Source organism: Maniola hyperantus, chromosome 27 (assembly GCF_902806685.2).
Source record: "Maniola hyperantus chromosome 27, iAphHyp1.2, whole genome shotgun sequence".
NCBI classification, from domain to species: domain Eukaryota; kingdom Metazoa; phylum Arthropoda; class Insecta; order Lepidoptera; family Nymphalidae; genus Maniola; species Maniola hyperantus.
This window is the reverse complement of record NC_048562.1, coordinates 5,397,638-5,407,861: the sequence shown is the minus strand read 5'-3', so window position 1 is coordinate 5,407,861 and position 10,224 is coordinate 5,397,638. Positions and strand designations below refer to the sequence as shown.

Below are 10,224 nucleotides of genomic sequence, written 5' to 3'. Positions count from 1 at the left end.
TCCTAGAAAATCAAAAAGTCCCGACGAGATTTTAATAACCTAAATCCACACGAAGTCGCAGGCATCAGCTAGTAAGAAAATCATCATCATCATGATCATCCCATCACCGGCTCAGTACAGAGCACGGTTCTCCTCTCAGAGTGAGAGAAGGGTTTTGGCCATAGTCTACCACGCTGGCCATGTGCGGATTGGTAGACTTCACACATCTTTGAGAACATTACGGAGAACTCTCAGGCATGCAGGTTTCCTCACGATGTTTTCCTTCACCGTTAAAGCAAGTGACATTTAATTAATTAAAACGCACATAACTCCGAAAAGTTAGAGGTGCGTGCCCGGGATCGAACCCCCGACCTCCGATTAGAAGGCGGACGTCCTAACCACTAGGCTATCACAGCTTCAGTAAGAAAATAAAGACAATATAAAAGTCAGAGTCATTTTATTCTTAATGATTAAATTACAAATAAATCTTAGATACTATTAATTATTCTTTTTTTTCCGATACAAGTTAGCCCTTGACTGCAATCTCACCTGGTGGTAAGTGATGATACAGTCTAAGATGGAAGCGGGCTAACTTGGAAGGGGTATGGAAGTTTCATTAAACCCATACCCTGATCGGTTTTTACGCGGCATCGTAACGCTAAGGCCCGGTATCCACCCAAGCGGAGCGGAGAGGAGAGGTGTACAGTAAGCCAATCCGATTGTTGAAGAATGACGTAATTTTTTTTTTCACGTCATCTACATTGCGACAAGGCTGCCTTGGCGTGTGGCGAAAATCGGAACTAACGTTGCTGTCAAGTGTTTCCTTTGTTCTTGTTTGAATATTCTAAGAGATTGAAATTGTAATAATGATTGATGCAGGTTTTAGGCTGCCTGTCCACTGGTGCGAAGCGAAGCGGAGATGTGTTGAGCAAACCAATCAGATTGTCGGTAAATAACGTGATAATTTTTTTTCGTCGTCTGACATAACTCTGATTGGTTAACTATACACTTCTCCGCTCCGCTCCGCACCAGTGGACAGGCAGCCTTATACAGAATCGACCAGCTGATTGGTCGATTGAAGGCATCTCCTCTCCGCTTAGGTGGATACCGGGCTTGAATCGCTTGGCGACACGGCTTTGTCGATAGGGTGGTAACTAGCCACGGCCGAAGCCTCCCACCAGACATATTAGTTCTAAGGGCACTTCCTCTCCAGCTGTCCCTTTCCGCCTTCGTCGTACTCCTGCGAAGAGATCCACATCTGCTGGAAGGACCCGATCGATGCTAGTATAGATCCGCCTGGAACAACAATTATACAATACGGTATTTGACTCCATTAAAAATAAATTATTTCTCAGTGATCTAAATATAAAAAAGGAAAAGGTGACTGATTGACTGACTGACAGATCTATCAACGCACAGCTAAATCCACGCGGGCATAAGATAGTTAGGCATACACGTGAGGTAACTCCATACAGCGCCATCTAGCGTCAAATTTGTACAACTCACCGATCCAAGCAGCGAACCGCCTCTCATGGTGCGCGGGCGGCGCGCTAGTCTTCAGCCTGTGGGCGGAAGGCGCACGACTGCTCAGCTCTTTGCTCAGGCGCTCCATCCACCCCGTGACGCAGGCCCCACCCCCGCACGCCACCACGGCGCCCCATAACGCTGCTCTAGCGTCTGCGTCGCAGGCGGACGCTGCTGCGCATACTGAAAAAGAAAAACAAATCAAAAATCCGGTTCGAAGGACCAAAAAGCTGATTAAGTTTTTTTTGTTTTTTATAAAGAATATTAGCCAAGTTGCTGATTAATATTCCCCTTTCCCTTCCAATTAAGCGTAAAGCTTGTGCTAGCTGTACGACAATAATGCAACGGGTGGGTTTTAAACCGGCGACCTTTTGGTTTTCAGTGCGCTCCCTTAACAGTTGAGCTATGGAGGCTCTAAAAATTTTATTCCAAGAGTTACACTAACCTACGTAACGAGTGCAACCTGCAAGTGCGAGGTATTATACATGTGGTGTCATCTAGTTTGAGACTTGAACACTAAAGCTCTTACTTAAGTGTGGCGCGTCCAGGTTTTGCTCGTACAGGCATTCGGTGAGCTTGAATCCATTGTCATATAGTTGTACTACATGACACTGTGCCATAATCCATATGCATACTAATATTATAAATTCGAAAGTGTGTCTGTCTGTCTGGCTGCTAGCTTTTCACACCCCAACGGCTTAACCGATTTTGATGAAATTTGGTACAGAGGTAGCTTACATCCCGGGGAAGGACATAAGCTACTTTTTAACCCGGCAAATCAAAGAGTTTCCACGGGATTTGAAAAAACCTAAATCCACGCGGATGAAGTCGTGGGCATCTTCTAGTATGGCATAAGACATTGTGCCATAATATGACACAGACATAATATCGCATATACTACATTCATTTAAGTGTGACTGAGATTCTACACGTAAAAAAGTAAATCCGGGTTGAAGGACCAAAAATAAGGAAGAGAATAGTCCTCCTTTTCTGAAGTACCTTATTTAAAGTACGTACTTACTGATGATGTCGTCCACTTTTTGATAGAAAGTTTTGTAACCAATCGTTATACTAACTTGTGAGAGCGCGTCGTATTATGCAAGTGGCGCCATCTAGTTTACGACTCCAATATAAGACAATAACTTTGAGTGTTGTATATGCTAGTTACCTAGGTGCGGCGCACCCAGGTTCTGCTCGAACAGGCACTCGGTGAGCTTGAAGCGCTCGGGGCCGAAGTCCTGGTGGTAGCCGCCGGGGAACTCGTGGTGCACCATGGGGAACGTGGCGGCGGTGCGTTCGTCGTACACCGACTCTGATACCTGGAGTGATAACAAAACATAATATGAATTTGTGGCGGTTGCCACAGTAGAAACTAGATGGCGCTGTTCAATCGATAACATTTCACGACGTAGTCCCGAACATATGTACCGCCGACAGTACTCGCACTAACGGAGTTTTCTGCAATCTGGGCTATATTAAGAAGTTTCAAGATACAACCGTCGGCCCAGCTGGCGCTACCGAGCACAACTAACCGCTCCCTTTGCTACGGTCGAGCATACACACTGCTCCCGTACAAATTATACAGGGTGTAACCAGAATGCTAGCAAAGCTTAGTGTTATTGTTATAATAAGTCCCGCAAATTGCTATTGCGCTGGAACCATGTCTCATTAACATCGAAATGACGTCATTTTGACGTCAGCCGAAATAAAAATATACCATCAGCTCGAGACTTCAGTCTAGTGCTGACGTCACTAAGATGGCGGCTAAGCGCAGTAGTAATTTGCGGGACTTACATACTAGGTACCTAAACACAACCATTGGGTTGTAACCAATGGTTATTGGTATTGACCAATAACCATTTGCATTGAATAGGCAGTGTTGAAAATCCCCCAACTAGTTGGACAAACAAACAAAGAGTGGAAGTCCCTACAAGAGACTTATGTCCAGCTGTCCAGCAGTGGACGTGTATCAGTTGTCAATGAGGATATATACCTGCGCCACGCAATGCACGAAGTCTTCGTACTGTCGCTTCAGCATGTACTGTTGCCACGAGGTCGTGAGTCCAGCGGGTAGAGTCTTCACTGTATATTTGGCTCGCTCCCGCTCACGAATCACCTCTTTACTCTGAAAGTATACCGTTTTGAAATACAGTGTAAACTCTATACAACATTAGTCTATACTAATATTATAAAGAGGTAATTGGCCCCGATTCTCTAGTCTCTCTCTAAACTAAATTTAGAGTATCTGCATCCTTTTCTTTTTACTAATGCTAAAAAAGGAACGGAACAGACTTTCACATTTAAAGACTCTAAATTTTAGTGCACAATACAAATTTAGTCAAAGTCAAAGTCAAAGTCAAATGATTTATTCAAAATAGGTAATAAATTACTCTTATTGATTGTCTGGTATAGTGTTAGATTTGTAAGATAATATAGTGGTGATAATTATAACGCAAACTTAAAACTAAAGCTACGAGGGTTCCAAACGCGCCCAGGTCTGAGAAGAGCCCACAACAAACTCAGCCGGGTATTCTTTTTATTATCACCACTTTACAAATTCATTGAAACTTATTAGAACTATCACAAAGTCGTTAAGCAACTCATTCCCAAGCTTGCTTATCATTTAAATAATCCTTTACATTGTAATAGGATTTTTCAATTAGTTTACGTTTTATGAAAACTTTGAACTTGTTGAGAGACATCTCCAATATGTCTTCTGGAAGCTTATTATAGAAACGTATGGAATTACGAGCAAATGAATTGCTAACTTTACTGAGCCTAGAGGCGGGAATTACAAGTTTATTTTTATTTCTAGTATTTATATTATGACAGTCACTTTTTTTTTTAAATTTATTTATGTTTTTATGTACGTACAGTAAATTTTCAAAAATATATTGATTATGCACTGTCATAATTTTAACTTCCCTAAATTTAGTTCTCAGCGACTCTCGTGGCCCCATACTGTATATGGCTCGAACAGCCCTTTTCTGCAGCACAAAAATAGAATTAATATCAGCAGCATTACCCCATAATAATATACCATATGACATAATGCTGTGAAAGTAACTAAAATATACTAGTCTCGCAGTTTCTATGTCTGTCAACTGGCGAATCTTTTTTACCGCATATGCGGCAGAACTAAGTCTGTTCGATAAGTTATTTATATGAGAGCCCCATTGAAGTTTTGCATCTAACGTTATTCCAAGAAAAATAGCGGTATCCACTAAATCTAATTCCTCATTATTAAGTTGCACAGTGGTTTTCACCTGCTTAACATTTGGTAAAGTGAATTTAATACACTTTGTCTTTTTCCCGTTGAGAAGCAGGTTATTAGCTTCGAACCACTGTACTAACTTGGTGAGAGAATTGTTTACTTCATCAAAAGTTGTTAAGTATCGATTGATTTTAAATAAAAGTGATGTATCATCAGCAAACAAGACTATCCCGTAATTGTCCTTAGCGAGGTAAGGAAGGTCATTGATGTAAATAAGGAACAGAAAAGGTCCTAAGATGGAACCTTGTGGCACCCCCATTTTTACAACGGATCCGGGAGATCGCTTTCCATTCACGTCTACCCTTTGTATTCTATCATTTAGGTAAGAACTCATCAATTCCAATGCTGCACCCCTAATTCCATAATGGTGCAATTTCGCGACCAATGTTTCATGATCAACGCAGTCGAAAGCCTTGGATAAATCACATAAAACGCCAAGCGCATCACGTGATTCCTCCCAGGCTTCAAATATATTTAGTATTAACTCAACACCAGCATCGGTTGTTGAGCGACCCCGTGTAAAACCAAACTGTTTGGTGTGAAATAAATCATTAATGTTGAAAAAATTAAGCAGTTGAGTTAAAATTATTTTTTCAAAGATTTTACTAAAAGTGGGTAGTACAGATATCGGTCTGAAGTTAGTGGGGTCACTAGTACTACCTGATTTAAATAATGGAATTATTTTACTATGTTTCATTAAGTCTGGAAACTCACCACAGTCAACACAATTATTGAATATTAATGCTAACTCGGGTGCAACAATATCAATTAATGATTTCACAACGTTAACGGAAATGCCCCACAGATCATTTGTTTTCTTATTATTAATTAATTTAAAAGCTTTGATAACGTCAGAGCAACTAACGTGACTGAATTCAAACATTTTATTACATTCATTTAATATTTACATTTTATTACATACATTTAAACAGTAGGTTCGCGAGTGCGTGCTAAAATCACGGGTTTTACCATCTAAAAATTCAATTTAGAAATGTCAAACTGCTTCTGTCCTTTTCATATTACAATAGTAAGAAGAGGGTGCGAATACTCTAAAATTAGGTTGTGCTTAGAATCGGTGCCAATGTTTGTAAGTTTGTTTATGGGGTAATCTCTGGAACTACTGAACCGATTTTGAAAATTCTTTCCCCAGTAGAAAGCTACATTATTCCCGAGTGACATAGGCTATATTTTATTTTTAAAACTATTAGAGATCCCTACCAAAATTGTAATTATGTGAAAAAAATCGTCTCATGTGTGAGCTTCCGTGGCGTGCGCTGCGTAAATAGTTAAAGTTACACGAAAATAATGTTCTGTGGAATTGTTCCTCGTAAAGAGCTCTAAAAAAAGTCCGCGATAGCATATATTTATCTTTTACGGTAGGCTCACAATAACCATTTTTATGATTTTGAAATGTGGTCTAAAACCTAAAACAAAGCTTTACTTTCGAAGGTGTTTTTACTATTATAGTATTAACTATTAATCCCTATCAAAATTAAACTGTTCGTCATCTCAAGTGTTTAATTTAGACCAAAATTGCTTTTTTGTATCATTTCATTTAGAATAATATCTTAGGAGATATGACGAAGTTAAAATAATGGCGACGGTCGCAGCAGTCCGGCAGGGACAGGAGTGTAGAAGGCGGGTAGAGACTCGCAAAGGATCGACGTGACGTTTTGCATGGATATAGATAAAGACCTGGAGAGTGACATAGGCTACTTTTATACCGGAAAAACAAAGAGTACCCACGGCATTTTTAAAAACTAAATCTAAGTCGCGGATATCAGCTAGTATATTATATAGAAGATGATGGATAAACTCACCGCTATACTGTAAATGGGCAGCATCTGTATGTGCAAGTTGTTGAGCATGTTCTTCGCTTGTGCCGCTAAGTGGTCACCGCCAACTGGCGACCTCACTGCTGCACTCACTAAGGCATACCTAGAATTTTAAAAAAATGGCTGTCAGTGAGGACTGCCGATAGAAATGAAAACTTAAAATTATGGATTTTCTCAAGTCAAAGTGATTGATATCCATACTAATATTATAAATGCGAAAGTGTGTCTGTCTGTCTGCTAGCCTTTCACAGCCCATCCGTTCAACTGATTTTGACGAAACTTGGTACAGCGATAGCTTGCATCCCGGAGAAGGACATAGGCTACTTTTTATCCCGGAAAATCAAAGATATTATAAATGCGAAAGTGTGTCTGTCTGTCTGCTAGCCTTTCACAGCCCATCCGTTCAACCGATTTTGACGAAACTTGGTACAGCGATAGCTTGCATCCCGGAGAAGGACATAGGCTACTTTTTATCCCGGAAAATCAAAGATGAGTTCCCACTGGATTTTTAAAAACCTAAATCCACGCGGGCGTCGTCTAGTACAATATAAAATAGTTCTAAGTTCTTACCCATCTATAACGGGTACAGCGGAGGTCTGGCTGGCGCCCGCGTCCACGACCAGCGCGGTGGACTTGCCGTTGGCGAAAGCTGCCAGCACCGCGTTCTTCACGAGGAAGAACGCTGGTGCCTGGTACTTCTCAAAGAGTAGTTCTGCCAGCTTCTCTCTAGCTGGTCTGGTCGTCCACACAGCTTCTGTGAATAACGCTGGGTGGTGTTCTGATGGCGATCTTATAACCTGAAATTAAAATCAGTAGTAAAACTCTTTGATTTTCCGGGATAAAAAGTAGCCTATGTCACTCTCTAGATCTTTATCTATACCCATGCAAAAATCACGTCAATCTGTTGCACCGCTGCGACGTGTTTGAAGGACAAACCAACAAACAAACTTTCGAATTTATAATAAGGGTACTGATTAGTTCATGACCACAATTTAACTTTTTTTGAGTGACGTAGTCACAAATTCACGGTTTTCAGATTTTTCCCCTAATGCCAGCTATAAGACCTACCTACCTGCCAAATTTCATGATTCTAGGTCAACGGAACGTACCCTGTAGGTTTCTTGACAGACAGACCTAGCCCGATTTGCAATTTTTTTTTTAATCAACAGAGGATGGTGGTGGTCCCGTAATTATAAATGTTGGGAACACTAATATTGACTGGACTATCATCATCATCATCATGATCAACCCCTCACCAGCTCACTACAGAGCACAGGTCTCCTTTCAGAGTGAGAAGGGTTTTGGCCATAGTCTACCACGCTGGCCAAGTGCGGATTGGCAGACTTCACACACCTTTGAGAACATTATGGAGAACTCTCTGGCATGCAGGTTTCCTCACGATGTTTTCCTTCACCGTTAAAGCAAGTGATATTTTAATTACTTAAAAACTGGACTGGACTATAGTACAATTTATATCCTGTAGTGTGAAATAAGCTTGACTAGGCTATCATGACTGTATGGCTGAGATCTATAGAGCGCACTTTGACTTTGCTCAGACTTAAGATTAAGTTAAAGTGAGACAGATTGATGTGAGAGATATATAGCTCTGTCTCATTTTAACTCTTTCTTAAGTCTAAGCTAAGTCAGAGTGCGCTCTATATATCTCATCCTTATGAGTGCTGTGTGAAACCTTAGAGTAGCAATAATCCAACATCTTCTCAAATAAGTCCCAATTGTCCACCTGTCCGTCCTTCATGTAGGTCTGCACCTCCATGTTGGGTCTGGGAACATGTAGCTCAGTGACGTCTATGTAGTATCTGAGCTCATCTTTTTTGGTGGCTGAAAATTTATGAAATGAAATGAAATCATTTAATTTTGCTAAATGTGAGTAGTAAATGATCATACATATATCGTATATATATATATGTATCGTATTAAAATCTCCATTTATAAAAATGAATCGCTGAATGTGTTGCTGATCGCAAATCTCGAGAACAGCTGAACCGATTTCACTAATTCTTTTATCATAATATTTCTTGAAGTACGCGGATGGTTCTTGCAGAGACAAAAAAATAAAAAAATATCCTGAAAAAGTATTGACTGTTAGACGGTACGAAGTTCACCAGGGCAGCTAGTTTTTCATAAAAATCTGGTAGCACTGGAAATGTCAAAAAATGCTAAATTAAAAATTCGACTGAGGTGCGGACAGATGGCTTCGATGCCATCTGGCGCAAGAAAACAGCATCACTATTGTCCAGAGTCCGAGGAATCAGCAACGGGATCCTGCGCATGATAGCGGACAAAATGGATAGTCCTCTGATGGGGAAACTCGTGCAGAGGACTAAATCCCTTTTAGTTATTAAGTACTAACATATAGTGATTAAGTATTTTGTTACTAACTCCTTAGTGTTTAAGTATTAACATAGTTATTAAGTATTTATTGTTACTAACACATAATGGATCAATTGTTGTCAGATTTAATAAATAAATTGAAATTGAATAGACCTAAAGTATGTTAAGGATCTAGTTTTGTTCTATTGTAGCAAAAGAAAACAAGAAATGACATTTTAGCATAATATACATAGTTTTGTTGTAAATCTTTAAAAGGAAAAGGTGACTGACTGACTGACAGATCTATCGACGCACAGCTCAAACTACTGGTCGGATCGGGCAGAAATTCGGCATGCAGATAGCTATTATGACGTAGGCATCCGCTACGAAAGGATTTTTCAAAGTTCAACCCTTAAAGGGGTAAACAGGGGTCTGAAATTTGTATGAAAGTTTGTCAGTTTTGAAGTTAGAATTGTGAAATTGTTCATATACACTAATTGTTATAAACATAGAAAACGTGTATCATGGTTTTTGAAAAATTTTGCCCCTAAGTAGGAAATAAGGGCGTTCGTAGTCCACGCGGACGAAGTCGTGGGCTAGTAATATACGTATAAGCTAGTATACGTATAAAAGAAGCATCCAATTTCTATAAGTAAATATCAATTTTCATGACGCGCGTAGCGTTGGGCTCTATAACAAACGACAAGCACCTCCTTTTACCGGCAATGCCGTCCCACCGAGGGATTTAGTGCTCCGGTACGATGCCGTGTACAAACCAATAAGGAGTTTTAATAGCCCGCTTCCATCTAAGACTGCAATCATCACTGTAATGAAATAAAAATAAAAAACTAACCAGTCTGAGTGACATTGCCATCTGGCACCTTCTCCTCAGCATCAGGTATATGGGTAGCCGGTCCCATACCTATTACCGCTGGTATATCAGCTTTTGGGGTGTCCTCCTGGGCATATCCAACCCTCAACGAATGATGCCCCGGATCGAAGACCAGCGCACCAATCTCGTCTCCCCCATACAGCATGCCGTTTGGACCACTCATTGCTCACTTGTAATACAAGTACTACACTGTTCGATTATTGCGTTATATTCAGTTAATTGTTTAATAATAAAAGTTAAGATGCACTTGTGTGCGAGCCGACAATTTTTTTTTTGGTTTGTTTTCTATCACAGACCAATAACATATATGTCTTATAAAAAGTAGTGGTTACATACTCTATGATGTTCACCACAGATCACTATACTGCCACAGATTAACTGCTTGATTC

General features: G+C 40.2%; 1 protein-coding gene across 1 annotated transcript; it reads right to left on the bottom strand.

Annotated features, from left to right (window-relative positions):
- Positions 1-419: 419 nt before the first annotated feature.
- On the bottom strand, positions 420-10,123 carry Bap55 (Brahma associated protein 55kD). The gene is made up of 8 exons (XM_034982675.2): positions 9,797-10,123; positions 8,303-8,451; positions 7,183-7,409; positions 6,598-6,715; positions 3,497-3,628; positions 2,672-2,822; positions 1,486-1,686; positions 420-1,275 (listed from the first exon to the last, which is right to left on the bottom strand). Exons 1-8 carry the CDS (start codon positions 9,996-9,998, stop codon positions 1,172-1,174), a joined length of 1,284 nt encoding a protein of 427 aa, XP_034838566.1. The 5' UTR covers positions 9,999-10,123; the 3' UTR covers positions 420-1,171.
- Between the last annotated feature and the right edge of the window lie 101 nt (positions 10,124-10,224).